The sequence below is a fragment of the Xyrauchen texanus genome, chromosome 20 (assembly GCF_025860055.1).
Source record: "Xyrauchen texanus isolate HMW12.3.18 chromosome 20, RBS_HiC_50CHRs, whole genome shotgun sequence".
NCBI lineage: Eukaryota > Metazoa > Chordata > Actinopteri > Cypriniformes > Catostomidae > Xyrauchen > Xyrauchen texanus.
In genome coordinates this window covers 7,349,695-7,376,093 of record NC_068295.1, presented here as the reverse complement: position 1 = coordinate 7,376,093, position 26,399 = coordinate 7,349,695, and the positions used below count along the sequence as shown (strand labels likewise).

General features: G+C 37.5%; 1 protein-coding gene across 3 annotated transcripts in view; it reads left to right on the top strand.

Moving 5' to 3' along the window:
- Window positions 1-26,399, top strand: part of ide (insulin-degrading enzyme) — a 39,396-nt gene that overhangs the window by 7,113 nt on the left and 5,884 nt on the right. The window contains exons 3-25 of one of the 3 annotated variants that reach the window (XR_007972659.1): window positions 136-343; window positions 4,620-4,789; window positions 5,450-5,572; window positions 5,673-5,785; window positions 5,877-6,039; window positions 6,697-6,789; window positions 6,875-6,966; window positions 7,512-7,592; window positions 8,306-8,409; window positions 11,357-11,459; window positions 11,872-11,994; window positions 12,224-12,306; window positions 13,813-13,957; window positions 15,027-15,137; window positions 15,245-15,365; window positions 15,460-15,551; window positions 17,961-18,072; window positions 18,362-18,529; window positions 18,682-18,954; window positions 19,063-19,124; window positions 20,423-20,495; window positions 20,578-20,645; window positions 20,908-21,064. Coding sequence is in view for 2 of the 3 variants with exons in the window: in XM_052150879.1 (XP_052006839.1) it covers window positions 136-343; window positions 4,620-4,789; window positions 5,450-5,572; window positions 5,673-5,785; window positions 5,877-6,039; window positions 6,697-6,789; window positions 6,875-6,966; window positions 7,512-7,592; window positions 8,306-8,409; window positions 11,357-11,459; window positions 11,872-11,994; window positions 12,224-12,306; window positions 14,281-14,425; window positions 15,027-15,137; window positions 15,245-15,365; window positions 15,460-15,551; window positions 17,961-18,072; window positions 18,362-18,529; window positions 18,682-18,954; window positions 19,063-19,124; window positions 20,423-20,495; window positions 20,578-20,645; window positions 20,908-21,003 (2,777 nt within the window). In the remaining variant the exon portion in view is untranslated. Of the gene's footprint in view, window positions 1-135; window positions 344-4,619; window positions 4,790-5,449; window positions 5,573-5,672; window positions 5,786-5,876; window positions 6,040-6,696; window positions 6,790-6,874; window positions 6,967-7,511; window positions 7,593-8,305; window positions 8,410-11,356; window positions 11,460-11,871; window positions 11,995-12,223; window positions 12,307-13,812; window positions 13,958-14,280; window positions 14,426-15,026; window positions 15,138-15,244; window positions 15,366-15,459; window positions 15,552-17,960; window positions 18,073-18,361; window positions 18,530-18,681; window positions 18,955-19,062; window positions 19,125-20,422; window positions 20,496-20,577; window positions 20,646-20,907; window positions 23,723-26,399 lie in introns of those variants that run through there. The other 2 variants (XM_052150879.1, XM_052150878.1) reach the window with 2 other exon arrangements.

Sequence of the window (26,399 nt, the reverse complement as noted above, 5' to 3'; positions counted from 1 at the left end):
AATATGCCTGAACCTGCTGTCATTTAGTGAAAAGAGTTAATTTGGCATGCAAGTTTGTCTGTTGCTCCAGATTGATGTGGTAAAACCTACAAGCAAACTACATTTTGTTGATCCTCTCCTCTTACTGTTCTGCAGGTTCTTTGTCTGATCCTGAAAACATTTCAGGGCTAGCACACTTCTGTGAGCACATGCTGTTTCTTGGTACAGAAAAGTACCCCAAAGAGAATGAGTACAGCCAGTTTTTGAGTGAGCACGCCGGCAGCTCCAACGCCTTCACCAGCGGAGAACACACCAATTACTACTTTGATGTATCCCACGAGCATCTGCAAGGGGCATTGGACAGGTGAATTATACACAAAAAAAGGTGGAATTAGTTCATTATTAAAAAGTAATCTGGAATGCTTGACCAATTTAAATGCCCATGTGAGCCCTGTGTTTGAATTTATTAAAGAGTGAAAATGGTTCGATCACGCTCTCATATGGTGTGGAGTTACATGTTCAGGAGGAATCATGTTGCTCTGTTTTGGGATATACACAGGAGAGTGTCCCAGAACACCACCTGCTCATTGAAACATTTGAATAATTCATGATTAATCTCCAACAACTTCATGATTAATCTCCATGACTCGGTATCTTAATAAAAAAATACAACTTCTTTCATTTACACATCCTTATGTTATTCCAAACCTGTATGCTGTCATTTTTTATCTGGAATACAAAAGGAGACATTTTAAAGAATATAAACCCTCTTTTTCACAGAACAACATTTTCTATTTACCAAGGTTTGGTGTTCATTCCGCATCTACACATTAACTCCTCATTAGGGTTGCAGCGGTATACCGGTTTCACGGTTTGAAAATTGACGGTTATCATACCATATACATTTGCTTATCTACGGTATTGAGAAGAAAATGCAACCGGACAGAGAATCTCATATGCACGTTCGCATCTCCTTTCCGCCTTGTCTGCCTGTCAGACTCGTCAACTTGCGACACGCACGCGCGCACGCACGCAGTAGAGAAAATGTCTGAGAGGTGCGAGGGGGAGAGCAGGGAAAAAGCAATGTCATGGTTCTCCCATTAAAGATATTTCGGCAGCCGCCCAAGGTATAGACTATTTAGGACTGCCGACGTAGATTTAACAATAATCTTGCTAACAGCTAAAGCAGACATGGGTAACATACGGCCCGCGGGCTGGATCAGGCCCTTCACGTGGTTTAATGTGGCCCGTGGCTCATTTATCGTAAAAGCGTTTTTATTTTTCATTGGATATTTAAGTTAACTTGCATTGGGACCTAACGCGTCTCCACAAGCGTTTAACATGCCGAGGGTTGCCAGATAAGAGACAAAACACCCCCAGTTTGAGATTGCGCAAATGTTATACATGGCAACCATGCACGTCTCGCTTTCTCCTTTGAACAAACTTGGCGATCTGTAGTGCAATATTCTGCTCAAGGAAAAGTGTTATACGGCTACTCTGTGTCCATTATTGAGGCTGCTTGTGATGTTTGGTGCTAATAAATTAGTACTCTGCATCATTGACACACGGAGGAGTAATCATTGACATGCGAGCAGAAGCAAGCCAGAGACAAATATGTAAATTTATTTTTTATTTGTGCAATTTGGAAACGTTGAAGTCCATTCGCACCTGTATGTTAATCTAACTCTTGCAGTAATCATTTATCATATTCATGCAGTTGTGTAATTCAGTTGTGTGCTGAAAGGCAATCCATTGAAAAGACCGCATCATGACTCTTAGCATGTAAACGGGTAAAGTTTTAGAAAAAAATAAGTAAACTCGCCCGCTTTGCGACAAACATTAAAAGTTCTATAGATTTCTTTTTTTGTATTATTACTACAGGGAAGTAGAGATGGCAAAATAAATTTTAATCTCCGCCTTTAATCGGTTTTATAATGCCTGATAGAAAAGTATCTATCTTTGTAGAGCAATATAATAGTTTAGGCAATTGCAGAATAGTCCCCTTAGTCACAGATACACATCAGAAAATTGAGTTCACAACTATTTCTGGGCTTAAAAGATACAAAAACCAATTCAATGCAGAACATTGTATCTCAAAAGCAATACAATGTGGCCCCCTATGTACTACTTACAGCCCAATGTGACCCTTTTACCAAAATAGTTAAAAATATTAATAATTACACACATCACCTTTAAAAATTTGTTTCAGGATTTTACATGAATAAAAGTAACCATTATATTTGGACAAAATGTTATAGTTTCATATGAAATAATATAAAGGTAGAATGTATTAGACATAATTTTATATCAACAGTGGCAGTTGTAGTTAAAGTTTCAAGATGTGTTTCCGCTAGTATTTATTTTTCATAAATACATTCATTTATTATTACTATTATTTAAGACTAGCACACTGACCTAACCATGGTAACGAGGAGCCTTTCCTTCTGTGTAATATGTGTATAAATATGTAATAATAGGTAACAAACCGGATAATAATGAGCTAATTTAAGTAAATATGCTCTTCAATTTTTAAAAGGGGGAGAGAAAACTTCCTGTAGATTTTGTTGTTGACATCAACAAAAATAATGTCACTTGATGCATGTTCTTGTACTGGAAAACCATGAACAAATCTATGCAACATAAAAGGAAATACAACCCACAATACATTTAAATAAATACTTTTTTTACACATGTACCAAGAGTGGATGCCGCATCATTCTTAAAAGTGTAACACATACTTCAATAAAATAAATGGTTTCAAGTTTCAATTATAATAAAGTGTTTGCTTAAAAATAAATAAATAAAATAACCCTTCTGTTTTCACTAATAGTAGTAATTGTGTAGTACCGGATACCGTGAAACAGTGATATTTTCTGAGACTGTTATCATACTGTGAAAATCTCATACCGTTGCAACCCTACTCATGTTTGGAAGGCTAAAGTTTCAACATCTAAAGGCACAAACACAGATGGGATATTAACCCGTTTCTGTTTCCTGGCAAAAACTTGATGTTACTTCTTGTATTTTAGTATTGCTGATATCATATTCCAAATCTGTCACCAAGTTGGAGTTTTAGAGGGAAAAAGGCATTCTAGATAATGTTGCATTTCTGATGCTACATTCACATTTAGGTAAAAGTTAGACATGCTTGTTGACAGTCACCAAGGCCGTGCTGGCATCGAGATAATGTTTGTTCTTTTCTTTTTATGTTTATGTTTATGAAAAACTGTATGCTTGAAGTCTTGAGAAATAATTTATAACACTGAATACTGTAATAATTATTTATAAATATTTCTCAACACCAAGCATTATGTTCAATTGTACTTGAAACTATTGGATCACCTAGCCACGCATCTTTTGGTAATATGTCGGTTTATTATAAGCTGCCGCCAAGTAGTTGCATTTTTACCTATTCCTTAAAGTAAAGTTTGTTACTGTTTTTCCCTATTTGTCTGTGCCAGTGCTATATGCGGCCCTTAAAAACATATGCACACACAAAAATGCACTTCCCACTACAGTACCCCCAACTTAAATCATCTTCCCACATCCCTGACACTCATTTATGTTTTATTAAGTAGACAGCTGACTTTAGATTTTTAATTGCTCATGTATGTTAGTGTCATATTATTAAAATTTAACATGAATTTCTTCAGTTCCAAATAAAGTTACTGCCCCAGTGGTAGTATTTAATTTACTCGACAACCATATGTTTTTTTTTAAACTCTCATTTGGTGCTTTGCGAATACCCCGGTTCAGTTTCAGTTGCCCTAAATGCATCTTTTGCACTTTGGTTTGATTGCACATGTATTCTTCAGACTGTGAGTTGTGTACATTTATTTGCATGGCAGTTGCAATCTGACAATGACATTCATGTCAATTTGCATATGTTTAAAAGTTCAGATTTTATTTATTCAAAGTTATTCTAACAGGAACATGTGTGGTCTGGAGCTGTAGGTTGATGCATGTTGTCTGAAAAGCCAGTGCCTTATCTTCCACTACACCCATACATTTATGCATTGAGTCTACACATTTGAATATTGTGAAGGATCTTTTTCCAGTTCTTTGCTGTAATTTGCACCATTCAAGCTATAGTTAAATAGGAACAGTGAGTATTTGCAATATATTTGCTGCTGAATTACAAATTAAGCAAAATCATGACAATATTGCTATATCACATAAAATGCACTTTTTGTGTTAATTTCATTAAGTTTCCTAAAGACTCATTAGACTAGTTTCTGGATCCCTTACTTTCTCGTGGCTTGCAAATAAAAGACTGCTAAGATGGAGATGTTATAATAGTAAATTGTGTTATAGTTGGTAAGTTTCATTTTGGTGAAATGGAAACTCCGTTTTAATTCATACGAATTGTGGGAGAGTTATTAATTGTATGTTGTTATTTCTAATTTAATGCATTATTGCTGTTTATTTCTACGTATTGTTATATTGGTGCACATAAAATCTGTCTAGTGAAAAATAATGAAAATGGGTTAGAAACCTTCCTTGATTATTTTTTAATCACATTTTTACTGCATTTTACTACTTGGTCTAATTTCAAATCTTCATGTATTTATTTACAGTGACCACTTGAGTGAAATAGTTTTTCACCCAGACCTAATGGCATTTGATTGTCTCCTCCCTAGGTTTGCCCAGTTCTTCCTCTGTCCTCTCTTTGACGAGAGTTGTAAAGACAGAGAGGTGAACGCAGTGGACTCTGAACATGAGAAGAACCTCATGAATGACGCTTGGAGGCTATTTCAGCTGGAGAAAGCCACTGGGAACCCCAAACACCCCTTTAGCAAGTTTGGAACTGGTATGGAAATGTTACACACCTGATAAAATCACATATCTTTATTCGCACCACAACATCCTTTTTCCAGATTTTATTCAAATCAGATTTTAATCAACAGATTTTGGTAAGAAAAGTGTCCCTGTCCCATCTCTTATTTAAGAAAAAAAGAAGAAATTCAAACTGCCACATTCCCAAGAGAATACTGTAAAAGGTGCCTATACTTTATCCTCTGTGAAGGACAGTAGAAAGCTGGAGGATAATGTCTAGACCGATTGAGCCTAATCTGCTTTGAGAAAATTTATCTGTGCTCAGAATAGCCAGATGGTGGCAGCCTTGAGTTATATAAGGCTTGTTTGCTCACGGTTTGTCCTTAACCTGCATGTTACCTGCAGTGCCATTAAAAGAGCAGATTAAATGAATACAGCCTAATAGTAGTTGACTGAAATAGGTTTTTCCAATCGTTGATACTGTGATAAAGAAAGCAGTGTGGGTGATATAATGACAGAAAATACCTTTCAATTGTATACACAAAAATTGCCAGTATTTGTGTGAGATACATGTATTTGCTTTAAATGAACATTGTTAAATAATTGGGGGTTAGTGGTTAAAGGGGTACCCTGTACTAAATGTGTTATTTTTCAATTGTTTATTTGTATTTCAATGTTTTGTTGTTTTATTTAGGCAATAAGTTAACCCTTGAGACAAGGCCATCTCAACAGGGCATAGACATCCGTGAGGAGCTGCTCAAGTTTCATTCCACCTACTACTCATCCAACCTGATGGTACTGTGTGTGCTGGGCAGAGGTCAGTCACCATCCATTTTTTTTGAATGTATGGTGAGGAGTGCGGTGGGGATCAGATGTGTTTATCCAGAGTTTAATGTTTTGTCTCTCACTTATTTCAGAGACGTTGGATGAATTGGCATCTATGGTGGTGAAGCTTTTTGGAGAGGTGGAGAACAAGAACGTTCCTCTTCCAGAATTTCCTACAAATCCTTTCCAAGAGGAACATCTAAGGGTAAGATGTAATGCTTCTTCCTAAACTTGCACACTAAAAGCCTTCTTATTGTCTCTAGCTGACATACCCCATTTTTCCTCATTCCTTCCAGCAATTTTACAAAGTCGTTCCCATCAAGGACATTAGAAACCTGTATGTGACCTTCCCCATCCCAGACCTGCAGAAGTACTACAAGTCAAACCCGGGTCATTATTTGGGCCATTTGATTGGACATGAAGGTCCAGGGAGTCTTTTGTCTGAGCTCAAGGCTAAAGGTGAGAGATAATCAAACACTATCTTATTCTCTTTTCTAATGAGTAGTGCTGTCTAAGGCAAGCATGACTATTACTACTGTTCATACTAACACAAACCGTTAAACTTAAAGTTGCACTCAGTCATTTTTTGAAAGAATATCGAAGTATGGCTTGCATTGACACCTAGTGCCCTGGATGCTGCATCATTCACACTGTAGTTTTCAGTTACCAATGCCATTGTAGAAATTCACTATGCATAGTAATGTGTTTCCTAAAATGCAAGTTTTGCTCCAGCGGAACTACAGCTCCACTTTATTTCACGACAGCACTGATGTTATTTACTTATCTGGTATTTTTATATATTTCCCTTATAATTTGCAATCTACATCACCTTAAGCTGTTTGGAAAGATTGAGCTCATCTGAACTGTGAGCTATGTTTTTCTGCGCATGGCTCTATCAGGCTCTCAAGCAGCTGGATACTATTGCCCCTGGAGTGCTCTTGCACATCATCATTAGAGTTTCATATGATCTTGTGTTACTGTTAGACAACAACAAATATTAGTAATGTTGTCGATAATGTCGACTAATCGTTTCAGTCCTACAGTAGAGTGGATCCATATGTACTCCGATGTTTTTTAGTGGTTATTGATTCATGGATACACTCTATCTCTTCTCAGGATGGGTGAACACACTCGTCGGAGGCCAGAAAGAAGGAGCCAGAGGATTTATGTTCTTCATTATTAATGTGGACTTGACGGAAGAGGGACTCTGTAAGCATCTGGAGTGTGTGTTTGTGTGTTTTGGTTCTTGACAGTATGTTTCTCATTGTTTGAGTTGTTTTTCCTGTGTGTCTAGTGCATGTCGAGGATATCATCTTCCACATGTTCCAGTACATTCAAAAGCTGCGGACTGAGGGGCCTCAGGAGTGGGTCTTTCAGGAGTGCAAAGTATGAATATGGTTATATGCTGTACATTTGAAATGTTTTATAAGGTCAACCAAACGGGAATATTACTGCGTGTATTTGACATTTGTTTAGTCAAAAGGTTCCCAGGGTCATGAAAAACCAGGTCTGGAAAAAGTCCTATACATTTCTATAATGAACATCTACTTTTCTAGTTATGCTCTGCTCTAAAATATTTAATTGGCTAAATATTACTTTTGGGTAGAGTAAAACTTGCTCTCAGGTCAAGGTCTAATTTGTACGTGAATTGTCATTGGGTCGTTGGAACCAGCCAATGCATATCGGTCTGAATGATCCCTTACAAAATTAGTCTGAATTTTAAATGTGACAAAAATCCATATCTGGTAGTCACATGACCACAAATGGCAAGGAAAAAGTTCAGTAAAGTTAATTGTTCAATAAGTGTAGCAACCCTATAATGTATTTTTAAAATGCTACCCTTATTGAAGATAAAACGCTAAAGTTTGTATTACAACACTGATTTGTGTTAATGTTTTTTTATTTATAATTGTATTTATTTTTTCTTGCAGGATTTGAACACAGTGGCTTTTAGATTTAAAGATAAGGAACGTCCACGTGGATACACGTCTAAAGTGGCTGGACTACTGCATGTAGGTGTCCCCATGAAAGGGTTGAAAAGTTGTCACCATGGTTACTGTTGCTTCAGCTGTTTTCATCGGGGTGCTGCTCTGTGTTTTGTCAGGCGTTCATAGCCAATTGAAATACTGGTGTACTGCATAATGCCTATTATTTGTTTAAATGGTATATGAAGCAATAGACGTCAACAATCTAATCAAAAAGTACTGTGTAACATAGTGATCACACAACCTCACTATGTTGTTGCAGGTTTAATAAATTTTTTTATTTGGTAACATTTTGCAGTCTGATTAAATAATAAATGAAGATGCCAAAGGCATGGTTGAGATTGTTTCCAGTTATTTTGTCTATTTGTAAATTGAAAATAATGTGCATGGCGTTGTAGAATAGTGTTCACAATGCATTGTAATCTGGTTGCATACTGCACATTTTGGCAAATGTAGTAAGTCATCCAGCTATTTCATGGATGTAAGAAAAAAGCTGCGCACTGTATACAGGCTGCAAAAGTAGACTAGTATAATGGATGGTGTTCCGAACATATTCTCTATGCAAAAAAATATACCTATTCTTTGTGTCGGTAGTCGTATTGCTAACATGGCAACAGAGATGAGTGCTAGAGGAGCATACATGTCAGCTTTAAAGACTGAAGATGGGATACATTTATTATGAGCAGATCACACACCCTGTTTCTGTGTATAATGCTGAAATGTTTCTCTCTGTATGTCAGTATTATCCACTGGAGGAGGTGCTAGCTGCTGAATACTTGCTGGAAGAATTTAGACCAGACCTCATAGAGATGGTACTTGATAAACTGAGACCAGAAAATTTCAGGTAAGCAGACACGGACATATATTCAAGGTCTACATGCCTGGCAACACTTTGGCAACCCACCCTAGCACCATGCAAATTTTCTAGAATTAAACATTTAGGATTTTTTGGGAATTTATTCAAAGCACGAGGGTCATGAATGTTTTTGCTTTATTGATTTTGCTTTAAAAATGTAACTCACGTGAAAATGTGAAAAAACATACAACATTTCTAAATTCAAATTGCTCTTTAAACTAAACAAAATAAGTAATAAAATAACAAATTGATAGAAATTGTATTTAACCACCTCCCCAAATCCAAACTTTTACCATCTCCAATTTACCATTTGTCATCACGCAAGCATCCATCAATGACAGCAGGTGATACATTACTAATAGCATACAGATTAAGAACTAAAGACGATTATAGATTTAAGACAATAATAATCATAATAAATAAGCCAATAAGTTCCCAAAATACTGCTGCCAAATATGTGTTCTTATCGAATGTGTGCTTGTATTGCGTTTTATTAACTCTTTCCCCGCCAAACACGGAATTTTCCGGGTTTTATGAAAAAACGCTTCCCCGCCAAACACAGAATTTTACGGGTATCCGTGTTTTAGGTGGTATACGGTAAGGAAGACCCGCACGCATGTTTTGAAAGAGTACGCAACTCTTTGATCAAAGAAACAGACTGCGATGGTCTCAAACGTGAAGTGGAACACCATACTAATACTAAAGCACTTGTTTGCTAAAAATACCTTTTTTTCAGCTTTTTGTCCGAAATGTTGTTTTTGACTAAACCTACCTCTGTTCAAGTGGCAATAAAAAAAGAACAAATGAAGATAAAATAAAATCGTTTTTTTTGCCTAAAAGCAGAGGCTCAGATCTTTATTGTGATATATAGCATCTTCATATATTCATGGAAGAAAATATTCTGCGGGCCATTAAAATTTAGCGAAAATCGTAAAAAACCCTGGCGGTGGCTGGCAACTTTTTTTAAAAACGCTGGCGGGGAAAGAGTTAAGAGGTAATGCTGCCGAAAGAAAATAAAACTACATTTTAAGTTCAAGGTGAACGTGTCTTGTATTACTTTGATTTAATCGCTTGTATATCTTTTTTTATATATATATATAAAAACTGGATTCAGCCTTGTCACGTTTTGTGGGTGGTGGGTGCTCGTTTCACACCCTGATCACTGTTTAATATATTTGGCGACATCCCAGATCCATGGTTTTGCTATTTCCCGATGTTGTCAGTCATCGTTTGTTCGTAATCGGGATCTTGCTAAGACATCGTCGATTTGATTATATCGCCCAGCCAACTCTTGAAAACGAGGACATTGGGAAATGGAGGTTCAGAGTCTTTGGTTTTGGTGCTGGCAATGTGGTTCTAGTGTGGATGAGACGCATAAATGTAACTATTGATGCGTTTTCAAACAAAAACGTATTAATGTGGACGTTGGCTAAGCATAATAGCTAAGAGAAAATACAGTATATGGTTTAAAATATCAATTTGTAGCCTGCAAGGTCATGGGGAGATTTAGCAGGTCATTGGCAGCACCTGATAAAAATAGTGCGGTGAAACTCCTTTGATCTAAAAAGATGTTTTGTTCCCCTCAGGATGAGATTAGTTTAACAGACTTTCAGCAATTGGACACAGTCTTCAAAGAGCCACAGAAGCATCATATTTGAATCCTTGCAAATCAAATATCAGTGGCTTTCATGAATCGCTGCTCAGGGCCAAACTGGCCACAGATTTGTTACAGTATTTTTATCTGGTTTAGTGCTTTAAGACTGGATCTCTGAAGAAGGCATACAAATTAAATTTTCTTTCCAGCTTTCAGAGCCTCTCTTTTTGGACTGCATCTCAACCCGTGCACTTCTTGCTTTCGCATCACTTGTGTTTTCTTGGGAAGCAAGAATGCAGAGATACCAGAATGAAGCTTGAAGAATTTCTCTGTATTGTGATTGATGTTGAGTGATAATTTAGGTCTAAGCTCGTTAAATTAATTAACTCAATGTCTGATGGAGATGTGTTGGTGTTTCCAAACCATCCAGATCACTGAGATAAAAAATGTGATTTCATAAAGACATTGACTACCACCCCTGGAGTTGCGAGTTCGAATCCTGGGCATGCTGAGTGATTCCAGACAGGTCTCCTAGGCAACCAAATTGGCCCGGTTGCTAGGTAGGGTAGAGTCACATGGGCTAACCTCCTGGTGGTTCCTATAATGTGGTTCAATCTCTGTGGGGAGTTGTGTGTGGATGCTGCGGAGAAGTGGTAACGCTCTCCACAAGCCACGTGATAAGGTCTGCGGATTGGCGGTCTCAGACATGGGAGACAACTGAGATTCGTCCTCCATGACCCAAATTGAGTGGAGTCCCTACACCACCATGAGGACATAGTCCATTGCGAATTGGGCATTCCAAATTGGGAAGAGAAAAAAAAAAAGCTTTCAGAATATTTCTGCAAACAAAGCCGACTGTACAGTTATCCTCTGATATCCTATTTACCTGCTGTGTATAAAAAACACTTCTATATTGTTTGTTGTCATGTGCCGGTAACCTTAATCACTGAGTTTTGGCAGAGTCTGTGTGCAATGAACTTCTTCGGGAAACCATGTTCTTGCTTTTAGTCAGAACCTATTTTGGGCTTTCTTTTGTACTTGATTTATTGCAGGTGAGTTCAGAATAGCAGGTCATTGTCCCAAAAGTTCTCTCTTGATCAGGGCAGCCTAAATTTTCCAGAAATAGAGTATTGATCTAGAGCCCTGGTCCGTAGCTTGTGAAGCCGCTGGAAACACATGTCTTTGATTGATGTAATGACCATGCTTTGTGCAATTTTGCTTTTATCATGTCTCTTGCTCAGTAAATTGATAGAGTGGGAGGGAGTTGGTGAGAAATGGACCGTGTCATGCCAAGTCTAGTGAGCTATTAACAATTCCTCTGGGTTCACTTTTTCCTCTTAGGGTTGCTGTTGTCTCCAAATCATTTGAAGGACAAACGGACAGGACTGAAGAGTGGTATGGCACACATTACAAGCAGGAAGCCATTTCTGATGAGGTCATTAAGGTGAGACTCATTGATTGTGTTCAGTTAGTATTCAGTTTTAGAGGTTGCCTCTTTGTGTCATTATACTGAAACTAAAAAAGAAAATGGCATTTGAAGGGGTACATTAAATTCTTCAATTCAGAACTTTAGTCTTGTGGTTATTGATATTGTATCAGCGTTGTGTCATTAAACAAAGGGACTGTCTTTAAGTGATTTGAAAATCAGATCTGACTAATGACTAAATAGTTATTTGGTAAAAGAAAAGTCTTGATCTCACAATCTTTCACAGCACACTAGTGCACATATAGATATATACACACCATTATCCCATGAAGTATTTATATCATAATTGTATTTGTTGCTTTTTAATTTTGTTACAGTATTTATAATCTCTGGTTACTCTGGGTGTTAAAAAAGGAATTGTCTGTTTCAGAAATGGCAAAATGCTAACCTCAATGGAAAATTCAAGCTACCAATGAAGAATGAATTCATCCCGACCAACTTTGAAATATACCCTCTAGAGAAGGATTCCCCTTCTGCCCCCACTTTAATCAAGGTGCATTTCTGTTAATTTCTATCATAGTTTTTCTGTTTTAGTTCCATGTACTTTCACGAATGTTGTTTTTTGAACATACAACCTGTGAAATCGCAGATATTTGAGTGATGTCACTGGTTCATATGCTGCCTGTACGTTTGGTAGAATCTATTGTTTATATTTCCAGTAATTTAAACTTCTGTTTAACATCTTTCCAACTGGCTAATTCCTTTGTCTTGTCTTTTCATAGGACACAGCAATGAGTAAAGTTTGGTTCAAACAGGATGACAAGTTTTTCCTGCCAAAGGCTTGTTTAAATTTTGAGTTCTTCAGGTATGTTCCCACAATATATCACCTGTAATGTCACGAGTTGTAGCTTCTGTCTGAGTAAAGCTGCTGTTCTCAAATGCTGTTCGTACTTGTTTTGCCAGTGTCCTGCTAAAGATATGTCCTTAACTGAAATTGGTGTTTAAGCCATATTTAAGGTGTTTCAATGCTGTTCACCAGACAGATAGAATTCGAAATCCATACGTTTTCATGCATTAGAGTTGAAATGTTACTTTTTGAATTTACAAATGTCAGAACGGCGTGACACCATTCATTCATAATTTTAATATAATGCATTATAATATAAAAATCTGATTATTTCTTCAATTAATCTAATAAAAAAACACATTTTCCTGTATTTTTATTTTATCTAGCTCTATATTCTCCTACAAACAATGTGCAAATTGAAGGCTACAAAAAACACACTTAAAAAAAAAAAACTAAAAATAAACACGATAAATTCACATTTGAGGTATGACTGTGTAATTTACAAAACACATAGAAAACTCCAGTGGGACGAATTAGCCTTCCGGGTTCGCCTACATATTGGTATAACGACTGAACAGCTCTAGAAACCAAACCCTTTTTTATAATGCCATTACAGTTACTGTTCTTATATTATTACGTGTTACATGCAAGATTTCAGTTGAACATGGTTCAATTTAGAAGTTTGATGTTCAATATTTGATCAATCAATATTTTAGTCAAAATAATTGCGGTTTCTCTTTATGTTGAGCTTCGTTTGGTTGACACGCATGTATAACTCCATGAAGTACGCCTATTTTGAAGTTACAACACTTTTAGGACAAGTTGTTTTTCAAAATGCAAATGAATACTTGTATGACCTTGTACTTGTATGAGTTTATAACATCTACAGATTAGAAAAAAGCATTTTTTTTTAAAGTACATTAAATGGCAGAAGGTTTAAAATACATTAAATGGCAGAAGGAATCTGTCAAAACACCTGACACCCCACAAAAAAAATGTGAGCTTTTTCCTAAGGTTTTTTTTTTTATATAGAAGCATGTTTTCACCACTGTAAAGGGACATCACTAATGGAGCATCTCAATGCCAGAGCACAAATATTCGACTAATCATAATGAAATTCATTGATTATTGTCATCATTGGTTTTTATGGTTTTAATGGTATATAGATTTGATCAATTAGTTGTTGCAGCCCTCTGAAAGCTTAGACATGAAGCTTGAAAATGTTCTAATGTTTAATGTTGCTGTACATAAAATTGAGTTTCAATATATTCATGAAATGGAAAAAAGTGATGCAATTAAAAGAATTAAGCTGATTGATTTCAGTTGTTTATACAACTTTGAATCACGTTTGCCCAAATTCCACTATCATAAAACACATTATTTGTTGTGGAGTGTGTTGTATTGGCATAACACAGTGATCATGCTACTCTTAACTATGAGGAATTCACTATTAATAATGCATCTCAGAACATAATGATATTTGGTGAACGTTGACAGGCTTCATCACTTGCGTTTTCTCCACAGCCCATTTGCGTATGTGGACCCGTTGCATTGTAACATGGCGTATTTGTACCTTGAGCTGCTCAAGGACTCCCTGAACGAGTATGCATATGCAGCTGAGCTAGCTGGCCTCAGCTATGACCTCCAAAATACAGTCTATGGAATGTATGTAAGTATATATACCCAACATGCTCCTCCAGTGAGGAAAATCATCCATTGGAGCAAATGGGCTTCAGTGGTTGCTGTCCTTTTAGGAACAATAAAATGAAGCTGCGTTTGTGCTTCTACATGGCAAACTCTCTCCTCATCCTTTTTCAATATGTTTAGCTGCATATGTAGAAGTAGAATAGTGCCGGAGCTGAGGCTGCATATTCATACTCTGTCTGTGGTCCCTTTCTTAATCCACTTCTCTTGTCATGTCAGTTAACTTTCCAATTGAACATCACTCCATTTGTTTTCCCCCCACCCCCTTTCTTTTTTCCATCCTGGTAGTCGCTACCTATACGCAGACCCCCTGCACTGCAACATGACTTACCTGTTTCTCAAGTTGTTGAAGGATGATTTGAGAGAGTATACATATGCAGCCCGCCTGGCAGGGTTGATCTATGACATAACGTTTGGAATGAATGCCCTCATTGTAAGTATGGTGTTTAGTCTCTTCCCCTGTTGGAGAGAGAGGCGGGGTGTTGGGAAAAGGGTGGAGCTTGAAGCTTTGGAGTGCACAGCGTTGTCGTTCTATTATATTGTGCTGCTTTCTGCCGAGTGGTGTGTTGTGAAGCCTTCTAAATGTCCAGCCCTGATCAGTCTGCTTGGGGTAGTGTGATATGTTTGTGGTATTTTGTGACTAGAGATGGGGTTGGTGGCTTGCGTCTTATTCACTAACCACCCACAATTTTGTTTAAATTGGTGCAATATTAAAAATGTAAATCATGCTCCCGATGGGTTGAAGTCAAATAATGATAAAATAATTGAGAAGAGCATTATAACCTGTCATAAGTCCAGACTAGTGGTATAGTCAAGCACCCTTTCAGCATGTTAAAGAGATGCTTCAGGTGTCTGGAGCAGAGTCCGCTATATAGTGTTCAGTACCGGGCCGGATCAGGAATAGTGCCGTGCAAATTGCGTTGAGCACAAATTTTGTGGGTGCGTTTGCATAGTTTCCTGAGCTGAATTTGAGCTGTTTTTATCCCTCATTCTCATAAATATTCACTGCCATTTGTGTTTTGTGTGTGTGTCAGCTGTCAGTGAAGGGTTATAATGACAAGCAACACAGCCTACTGAAGAAGATCATTGAAAAGATGGCCACATTTCAGATTGACGAGAAACGCTTTGATATCATTAAAGAAGCGGTGAGACAACTGAAAAAGAAGATTTTCAATTTTACTACCCAATGAATATCTAATTATTAGCTTTGTAATATTTCATATAAATGAAACCGTTGTTTTTCTATTTGCAGTATATGAGGTCTCTGAATAACTTCCGTGCTGAGCAGCCCCACCAGCATGCCATGTATTACCTCCGGCTGCTCATGACAGAGGTAGCCTGGACCAAAGACGAACTCCGAGATTGTTTAGATGGTGAGTCACTCCTCTTTCATCTCTTGCTCTCTCTCTCTTTTTAAGTGGGATTGTGAATTAAGTGTTGTGAATGTGTTTTTTTTATTTTTTTTAGATGTCACATTGCCTCGTCTCAAGGCGTTCATACCGCAGCTGCTGTCACGGTTACACATTGAAGCGTTGCTGCATGGCAACATCACCAAACAGGTTGGTTTTAAAAGTGTTTTTGGATGATGAAAGAGAAATGACCTGCGAAACAGAATTGGTAGAAAAAAGAATGACATTTAAGTAACTTGAATATAAAAGTATTAACTATTTTAGGTTTGAGTAAAAACAAATTTTCTGATGCATCATGATTTTTGTTTGAACAATCTCGATATTGATTCTTAAATCCCCAAGATAGGGGGCGCTATGGAGTACCGCATGAAGTAGATGTGTTCTGCTGAGCTCCTCTCCATATTTCCTATTATTTTCTCTGTTTTTTTTTCTACCGGCATTACTTTATAATTGTCTTTATTGATGAGCTGTATAATGTCTAAGCTGAAAGGGGGAAGAAGTTGGATAAAGCACTGAATGAATCCCCTGCTCAGTCAAAGTCGGAGATGGCAGGGCAGGCCGCGGAATCTACCAGTATACTTCTGGCAATACAGAACATGAACAAAACGATGACTGATCGATTTGATCTTCTGGAAGCATCTTTGGCGTCCACTCAAGCATCTTTAGTGTGCTTCGGGGATAGAATTAAGCAGGTGGAGAATGCTACTGCCGATTATGACCGCCGCCTTTCCCTCATCGAGCAGAAGTGCGCAAAAGTACAGTCAGAGAACAAATCACTCCGCGGGAAAGTGATCGATCTAGAGGCTCGCTCCAGACGGCAAAACATTAAAATCATAGGCTTAAATCCCCAAGATCGATCTTTTACTATATGTGCTGTGGGACCAAAAATGTCTGTTAGTAGCCACTGGCTGGTAAACATTCAGATTTCACTCACCAGTGTTTGAGCAGAGTAGTGGCACAGTAGAATGTGTGCCCAAAGATGTCTCCACACACACACAGCCAGCCAAAAGTTTGGAATAATGTACATATTTTGCTCTTATCGAAAGAAACTGGTACTTTTATTCAACAAAGTGACATTCAACTGATCACAATATATAGCCAGAACATTTTATAACGTGAAAAATTACTAACTTTAGAAAAATGTAACTACTTCAAAGAGTTCTCATCAGCAGCAATGACAGCTTTGCAGATCCTCGGCATTCTAGCTGTCAGTTTGTCCAGCTATTCGGGTGACATTTCAACCCACACTTCCTGTAGCACTTGACATAGATGTGGCTGTCTTGTCGGGCACTTCTCACACACCTTGCAGTCTAGCTGATCCCACAAAAGCTCAATGGGGTTAAGATCCATAACACTCTTTTCCAATTATCAGTTGTCCAATGTCTGTTTCTTTGCCCACTCTAAACGTAATTTTTTTTTTTTTTCTGTTTCAAAAGTGGCTTTTTCTTTGCAATTCTTCCCATAAGGCCCCCCCGAGTCTTCTCTTTACTGTTGTACATGAAACTGGTGTTGAGAGGGTAAAATTCAATGAAGCTGTCAGCGGAGGACATGTGAGGGGCGTCTCTTTCTCAAACTAGAGACTCGGATGTACTTATCCTCTTGTTTAGTTGTACATCTGACCTTCCACATCTCATTCTGTCCTTGTTAGAGCCGGTTGTCCTTTGTCTTTGATGATTGAGTGTAAATCTTTGTATTAAATCTTCAGTATTTTGGCAAGTTCAAGCATTGTATAGGCTTCACTCCTCAAAACAATGATTGACTGATGAGTTTCTAGAGAAAGCTGTTTCTTTTTTGCCATTTTTGTCCTCATACTGACCTTAAGATATGCCAGTCTATTGCATACTGTGACAACTCAAAATCAAACACAAAGACAATGTTAATCTTCATTTCATGAACCAAATAGCTTTCAGCTGTGTTTGATGTAATGGCAAGTGATTTTCTAGTGGCAATTTAGCATGATTACGCAAGAATAATGGCTGCTGGAAATGGGTCCGTCTATAGATTTTATAAAAAAATTACTTTTCAAATAGTGATGGTGCTGTTTTTTACATCAGTAATGTCCTGACTATACTTTGTGATCAGTTTAATGCCACTTTGGTAAATTAAAGTACCAATTTCCTTCTGAAGCAGCAAAATCTGTACATTGTTCGAAAGTGTGTGTGTGTGTGTGTGTGTGTGTGTGTGTGTGTGTATATATATATCTCCTTTCTGTTATTAACAGTCAGTTGTTGACAAACAAAGCACTGATGTGACAAAGCACAATAAATTGAGGGTCCTCATTAATATGAGCTCACTAGCTGTTGCTGGCAGTCTTAAAGAGACCATTCCGATTTAGTAAATGTTTTACATATCGGTATACAGTAAATATTTGTAAATAGTACAACTTATGCATGCATGCAAACAATAAACATATAACCAGAAGTATATATGCAATATAATATCTTCCATTTCAAGGCATATTTTGATTGAATACACTGAATTTGAACGTTTTTCAAAAGCTAAAATTTGATCAATGTGATACATTTTTTAAAAAAATTAATTTTTGTCTGTTGTCTTCAGTCCGCTCTGGGCATGATACAGATGTTGGAGGATAAACTCATTGAACATGCTCACACTAAGCCCCTCCTACCAAGTCAGCTAATTCGCTACAGGGAAGTCCAGGTTCCTGACGGTAAGTGCTTAAAGACAACAAAAACACTTTCAATTCTGTTGAGGCTCTCTCCTGGTTTTTTGTATCCACAGCTTCTGTGCATATTTGATGCTCAAATGCAAGATCAGGGGGTGGGGCATAGCAGGCTTGTTCCCTACTATGTGGTGGTGTTTTACATATAGGAAATGATACTCAATTTTAAGCCTGAATCTATGGTGTGATTTCTGAGTTCCATGATATTTGTGTGTTTTTGTGTGTGTGTGTTTGTCATAGTTCTTATGTTTTAAGTCCAGTTCTCTGTGGTTATCAGGTGGCTGGTATGTTTACCAGCAGAAGAACGAGGTTCATAATAACTGTGGAATTGAGATTTACTACCAGACGGATATGCAGAATACTCATGAGAACATGCTGCTGGAGCTCTTCTGTCAAATCATCTCTGAGCCCTGCTTCAACACGCTACGCACCAAAGAACAGCTGGGTAACTCAACACATACACACACACAATCTTATGTGGAAATAACAGTTCTTTTACTGTAAGTCTCTGTGGTTCTCTGCCTGTTCTTGTCATATTGTTGCTAATAATGATTTAAAGAACAGAATGTATTTATTTAATGCTGTCTGTTTCTCCAGGTTACATAGTGTTCAGTGGTCCCCGCAGGGCCAATGGCGTCCAGGGTCTGCGTTTCATCATCCAGTCTGAGAAGGCACCGCACTACCTGGAGTCTCGTGTGGAGGCCTTTCTCAAGACCATGGAGAAGAGTGTGGAGGAGATGGGAGAGGAAGCATTTCAGAAACACATTCAGGCACTGGCCATCCGCCGACTGGATAAACCTAAGAAACTGGCAGCTGAGTGTGCCAAGTACTGGGGAGAGATCATCTCTCAGCAGTACAACTTTGACAGGGGTGAGAGGTGTAAAAATATATATGAAAGGTGAAAAATGATGGTATCAAGCTGAAGCCTTTTTCTAAATTTTTGTGTGTCTTTTCCCTCTATTTTATTGTCTGATCCAGATAATGTTGAAGTGGCTTACCTGAAGACACTAACGAAGGAGAACATTATGCAGTTTTACAGGGTTAGTGAGGATCTGACATTTTTGTGAACTTTACATAAGTCAAGAACATATTTGGGTCATATTTCATTCCTTTAAATTAGTATGTGCTTTCAGAATTAACATGTTAATGCATGCTATTAATTAAAGTTTAAAGGTGCACTCAGTATTTTTTTTTTCTTTCTAAATAATGTTTATCTCCTAAAGACATGAATTGTAATTTTGCAATATACACCGATCAGCCACAACATTAAAACCACCTGCCTAATAATTTGTAGGTCCCCCTCGTGCTGCCAAAACAGCATCAACCTGCATCTCAGAGTGGCATTCTGAGATGTTATTCTTCTCAACACAATTGTACAGAGCGAGTATCTGAGTTACCATAGACTTTGTCAGTCTGAACCAGTGTGGCCATTCTCTGATGACCTCTCATCAACAAGGCGTTTCCATCAGCAGAACTGCCCCTCACTGGTTGTTTTTTGTTTTTTCCACCATTCAAAGTAAATTCTAGAGATGGTTGTGCACAAAAATCCTGCGTGCGTGCGTCAACAGTTAAATATAAACTCGACAAAGATTACAAGTTGTTTTTCGAGGTTACCTGCATGAATACGAAGGTAAGAAGTTAAAAATAGATTATTCTTGAGAGGTTGTGCGTTAAATCAGCAGGCACATATTTATGTATTAATGGAATGATCTACAAATCTGTTGCTGTAAATTGCAAAAATGCACAAAAGGCACAGTTAACAAATCTGAGTTTTACTTGGTGAAACTAGTACCAAATGGGGGGAGGGCAACAAATGATGTGAAGGAGTAGAGAGCGGCCCATGTCCCGCTCCATCTGATTTATAACCCTGTCAAGCAGACACTCGTGTCGCTTGTGATGTGTAATCCTTCCAATGAAACCACGGTACAGCTCCGATTTCATCTTGTGAAACAAGAGTCCTCATCTTGAAAATACTGTCCATAAACAAAAGTGCTTCCTCGTTTAATAACGAAGTTATCTTCTTTGCATTTAATGGCCCGAACCCTCCAAGCTCGTAAAAAGTGCAGCATCTTTTGGAAATTCGTGGAAACACAAATCCAGACATTTTTATTTTAGAATCTGTGCAAACAGGAACAATGTAGTAGCACTGGTTATTATGGTTCTTCCCGATTGCTGGCATTGTTTACCCAACTATGACAACTTTTGCTTTGCGAACGCAGAAGTGTGAAAAGAGTCCATAATGAGAATGTGAATTACAAAAAAATTCAAAAAATGCTCCTGAAATAGGGTTGTTTTTCTTTTTGTAACTTTTTATTTCTTCCATTTCCGTTCTCTCCAGGACCTGTTGGCCATTAACGCTCCAAGAAGACACAAGGTGTCAGTGCATTTGCTGTCCAGAGAGATGGACTCCTGTGAGTACAAACACAATGAGACTCTTTGACTGAACTGACTTACTGGGCAGATTTATTTACTGGTGCTGTGTGTCTCCTGCAGGTCCTCTGGTGGGAGAGTTTCCTGCACAGAATGATGTCAATCTGCCTCCTGCTCCCTCACTTCCTCAGGTATTGAATGGAAATGTATATGGCTGTACAGTAATGGTCAACCGTTGCAGGTTTTTCAAGAACCAATGCTCATATTTAGAGAGCACTGTATTTTATATAATACAATGAAGTAGATATTAATGTTATCAAATAAAATGTTATTTTATGCAGTATTACTCAGAATCCACAAAAAATATTTGAAAGCAAAATATACGAAATCCAATGACACTGAAAATTAACAAATGTAATTCACCCATTGATTTGCTGTATTTTGTGTTTTCAGCCGGTGTTGGTGGAGAATATGACTAATTTCAAAAGGAGTTTGCCGCTGTTCCCTCTAACCAAACCTCACATCAACTTCATGGCTGCCAAACTGTGACCAGCATCATGAGGTTACCAGAGACACCCGAATCTGGAGCCAGTAACACCGTTATCTGTGTGTGAGTGTTTTGAGTGTTTATATGCAGGCTGGCCCATAATAGTGCCGCTTGCAACATTTTATTTGTGCTCTTTGTCAGACATGTAGAGGTCACACAGTCACCTGATTTCTCATAGATACAATTCGTTGTGAAGACCGTCTTAGTGGAGGGGAAAAATCATGTTGCTTCTGTCAGGAAATCATTTTCCTGTATAATATAGGACATACTCACTGGCGACGAAGACACTTATACGTTGTGATTCTTCAGTTCCTAATGGGTATAATATTTCGTTTAAAAATGCTGTTTATTTACTGCTGCTCAGCTAAACCATCACAAGCTGGTGCAACATATCAAGCGATTCTGGCCTTAAATGATTTTAATCAGTGATCAGGTTTTCTGGCACCTTTTATGAAAAAGAAAGGTTTAATTTAAACGAATTGCTTTTGAAGAGTTGTTTTAGGCTGTTGTTTTCATTGCATGTTGACAGAGTTTTATCTTAAAGATTGTGTTGTAATTCATCTGCGCAAGGTGGTTACGACTTGATTTGGTTTTTATTTTATTTGTGGTTGAAGGAATATCATAATAAACCATTTCATTTTCTTTATAATTTTCATTTGTTTATTGTTAAAGATTTTTTGTCCTTTTTAGCTTCCAAAATCTCTCAAACTGTTTTATTATTTTTATTACCTAAACTCAATTTCATTGAAGTAATATATATGTCTCTTAATTGTTTCGCCTCATTTATTAAACACAAATTTGTGTAAATCGTTCGTAAAACTCTTCTTGCGTTATTTGTTGCGGGAACAGTGGTTTTACGAATGTTTTACGTAAATTGATAATTTAATGCGGCAGACAATTTTATGCACGAGAACAATTGAGGTAAATTGCTGCGTTGAATGTAGCGATGGTTTTAGGAAATTACTTAATTGAACGCGGCAATTTACGCAAGAGTCGTTTTCCGAACATTTTAGGTAACTGTTGCGTTGAATGTCACTGTTTACGTAAGAATTGTTTTACACACATGATGCTACTGTTGCATGAGCCCAACATCTTTTTTGAGATATTTAGTATGTGCTAATTTCAATTTAATGATGTTCTCGTCAAACTAGGGAACATTTACACTTTCAGGAAGTTGTAAAGAGAAATTTCCTTTTGAGTCAGGTTAAGTTTAAGTCTATAGTCCATGTCAGTCTCGGGGCTCCACACTGCTGTTTGAAATCCTTTAAATAGGTTTTTTTGTTTATTACAGATGTCTCGACTTGTGATTATGCACTCCTCACAAGCAATAATATGACTTACAGGACCTTTGACTAGTGTCTCAAACTCTACTGGACGTTTTTCTGGAGATGGTTTAAGCGAAGTCTTAAAAAGAACCAGATTAAACCAGTACTAAGATATTTCTGTTCCCAGAAAACCCTCCTGTAAAGTTTCTGCTCTCGCTAAAGGCAATAACATACCTGGTCTAAAGAATGAACATCATGATGGTGTGTAGATGCTTAGTCTCTGCGGGTCTCTCAATCCATTCTTATCGTCATCTCTCAGGTGTCCGTTAGCCTCGTCTAGCCAAACCTTCACCAACTCATGTGTTTCTACTGCAAAGATAAATTTATTCTTGACTTACTCAGGCATATCAACTATAATGCTGCATTTTTTAGAGAGAAACGTAATGACCCTGCCAGGCAGAACGGTGTACAGACATCAGTATTTTAAATATGTTTGGTTCTACCACTGAGATTTACTCAGGCATCTCATTGCATTCTTTGTGTGTGTTGTTTTTTACCCAAAAATGAAATTGTCATGTACTTTAATGCAGAATGCCCTGTATGGGGACACCAAAAATGATAAAGTACCATAATAGTAATCCATATGACTCCGCTTTGTGTTAGTCTTAATTTGTTTCCTGAAAATCTGTGCTGTAGCTTTTAAATCTTATTTGCGCCATTTGAAATATGGCACGTCAAAATGTATTGCACGCGATAGTCTTTCTTTTCTCTCATCATTGACGTAAAACCTTGTGCAATGCATATTGACGTTCCAATGTTTTAATTGGAACGTGAACCAGATTTGAGCTCTTGTGGAAGCAACATTTTTCAGCTTGACTGCCCGTGGTCACTATATGCTTTCATAGAATGGAAAAGAGCCACTTGTATATTCTGCTTAACATAATTTTTGTGTTCTGCGGAAGAAAACTCATTTGGGTTTGGAACGACATGAGATTAAGCGATTCTTTTTTTTTATTGTGGTTTGAACTATTCAAAACCCAAAGATAATTTGTAGAGCATTCATGCACCCTAAATCCTTTTTATCTGTTCTAGAATCTGCTCAGTTAGGTCAGTGACTCTGAAACATGCTTATGGCTTCTCACCAGCTCTTGTGGCCCAATGTCACTTGTTGCTTGCTCATATAATGTGGTGAACATTAGGTTGAAAAATAGTGTAAAGAAATCTAGAGGACCAGGATTTTGGATTCCAAACTTTAAACTTTATGAGACACAAATGAGTGTGTACATACCAAGCTGCGGTCATTGTGTAGAAACAACTTAAGTTGAAAACTCTCATGCTGACTGTACTGCATTTGGTTTATTAGGTGGTTTTGAAGTGCAACAGGAACCTTGGGAATGGAAAATTGCACAGATGTTGTGTGTGTATCTGTGGGGGAGTTTTCTGTGTTTTATTATAATTAAACAATTGTTTGAAATAATTTGTGTCGTCATTGTTTTTGCTCTCCAAAGATGTGCACTTATGGTATTTGATTTATTTATTTTGGTGAATTTTTAACCAGTTAAACATTACAAGGATTTTTTCAAGCATAAAAGTATTTAAATAAATATTCTAAATTGAATACAACTTAAACAGTATTGACAGCATCTGTGACATGCTGAACATTACCACAGAAAATATTTTGCGTCATCCTGGTTTTTAAAAATAACAAGGGAGCACCCATTTACTAGGGATGGGACAATATGGATATCTCTTGATTTGGCACAATATACTAGATGAGGTTCACAATTCGATATAATCTTGATTCGTTATAACACTTAAATGACAAAGTATGACAGAACATGTTTTTATTTTTTAAAACTATTTGGTCAAAATGCACAATTTCTCATAATAAAGTTATTTAATACACAATATTATTGCTCAAAGTTTAATAAGAGTTGCTCACATACCTTTAAAAGAAAAGATAACAAATAAGCCTTCAAAAATTGTGGGCTGAAAAAGTACGTGAAAGTGTATTTATTTTTTAATAATTTGTTCCTCATCATCATTAATCACATTTTTTTTTTTAAATATAAGAATTGCACAACTCACCTAAAGGATTATTAGGAACACCATACTAATACTGTGTTTGACCCCCTTTCGCCTTCAGAACTGCCTTAATTCTATGTGGCATTGATTCAACAAGGTGCTGAAAGCATTCTTTAGAAATGTTGGCCCATATTGATAGGATAGCATCTTGCAGTTGATGGAGATTTGTGGGATGCACATCCAGGGCACGAAGCTCCCGTTCCACCACATCCCAAAGATGCTCTATTGGGTTGAGATCTGGTGACTGTGGGGGCCATTTTAGTACAGTGAACTCATTGTCATGTTCAAGAAACCAATTTGAAATGATTCGAGCTTTGTGACATGGTGCATTATCCTGCTGGAAGTAGCCATCAGAGGATGGGTACATGGTGGCCATAAAGGGATGGACATGGTCAGAAACAATGCTCAGGTAGGCCGTGGCATTTAAACGATGCCCAATTGGCACTAAGGGGCCTAAAGTGTGCCAAGAAAACATCCCCCACACCATTACACCACCACCACCAGCCTGCACAGTGGTAACAAGGCATGATGGATCCATGTTCTCATTCTGTTTACGCCAAATTCTGACTCTACCATCTGAATGTCTCAACAGAAATCGAGACTCATCAGACCAGGCAACATTTTTCCAGTCTTCAACTGTCCAATTTTGGTGAGCTCTTGCAAATTGTAGCCTCTTTTTCCTATTTGTAGTGGAGATGAGTGCTACCCGGTGGGGTCTTCTGCTGTTGTAGCCCATCCGCCTCAAGGTTGTGTGTGTTGTGGCTTCACAAATGCTTTGCTGCATACCTCGGTTGTAACGAGTGGTTATTTCAGGCAAAGTTGCTCTTCTATCAGCTTGAATCAGTCGGCCCATTCTCCTCTGACCTCTAGCATCAACAAGGCATTTTCGCCCACAGGACTGCCTCATACTGGATGTTTTTCCCTTTTCACACCATTCTTTGTAAACCGTAGAAATGGTTGTGCGTGAAAATCCCAGTAACTGAGCAGATTGTGAAATACTCAGACCGGCCCGTCTGGCACCAACAACCATGCCACGCTCAAAATTGCTTAAATCACCTTTCTTTCCCATTCTGACATTCAGTTTGGCGTTCAGGAGATTGTCTTGACCAGGACCACACCCCTAAATGCATTGAAGCAACTGCCATGTGATTGGTTGATTAGATAATTGCGTTAATGAGAAATTGAACAGGTGTTCCTAATAATCCTTTAGGTGAGTGTGTATATATATATGAGCGCTAGAATTTTTTTTAAATAATGTGTACAATTAAAACGTTGAGTTTACATTCATTTGTATTACAAGCGCTAAAAACGGTTACTGACACTTTTAAGTGTTCAACTTGCATCTGTGTTCCGTTATTAACGAAAGAATTCCTTTTTTCTTTTTTTTTTTTTTTTTGCATCTGCGCTATTTATGATTTAAAATATTTTTATAATAATACTTTTTATCTGACTTTAAAGAACAGAAAGGATATTAAGGATACATTATGCAATTAATGTGGAGTGCATAGATTTAATCTTTGATGGACACACATTACACGGAAGAAATGGTCTGTTTTAATTAGGCACTTTTCATCAAAACAAGGTGATTTCCAGGTATTCCTGTACTTATATTTTTCAAAGGTAATTTCAAGCACTTTAAGGACCATGTGTGAATAATTTTTGCCTCCAATGGTTCATAATACCTTGTTGGTTCGCAATATATCGAAATTCGATCTATTGTCCCATCTCTAGCATTTACAGTAAAACACTTAAAATGGATGTCTATGTGACTAGATTACAACATTATGAATTAACAATGCAGCAGTCACACTGTTTTAAAGTACACTGCCTGGCCCTCATTTCTTAAACAACCATGTCAGAAGAATATCCCGTGGTGGTGGAAAATATGTTACTGTGTTTCAGAAGGGGCAAACTATTGGCCTGCATCAAGCACCGAAAAGGAGATTGCTGAAATCACTGGAATTTGGTTAAGAACTGCCCAACGCATTATTGAATCCTGGAAGGATAGTGGTGAACCTAATAATCTTGATCGGACATCACTAAAACGC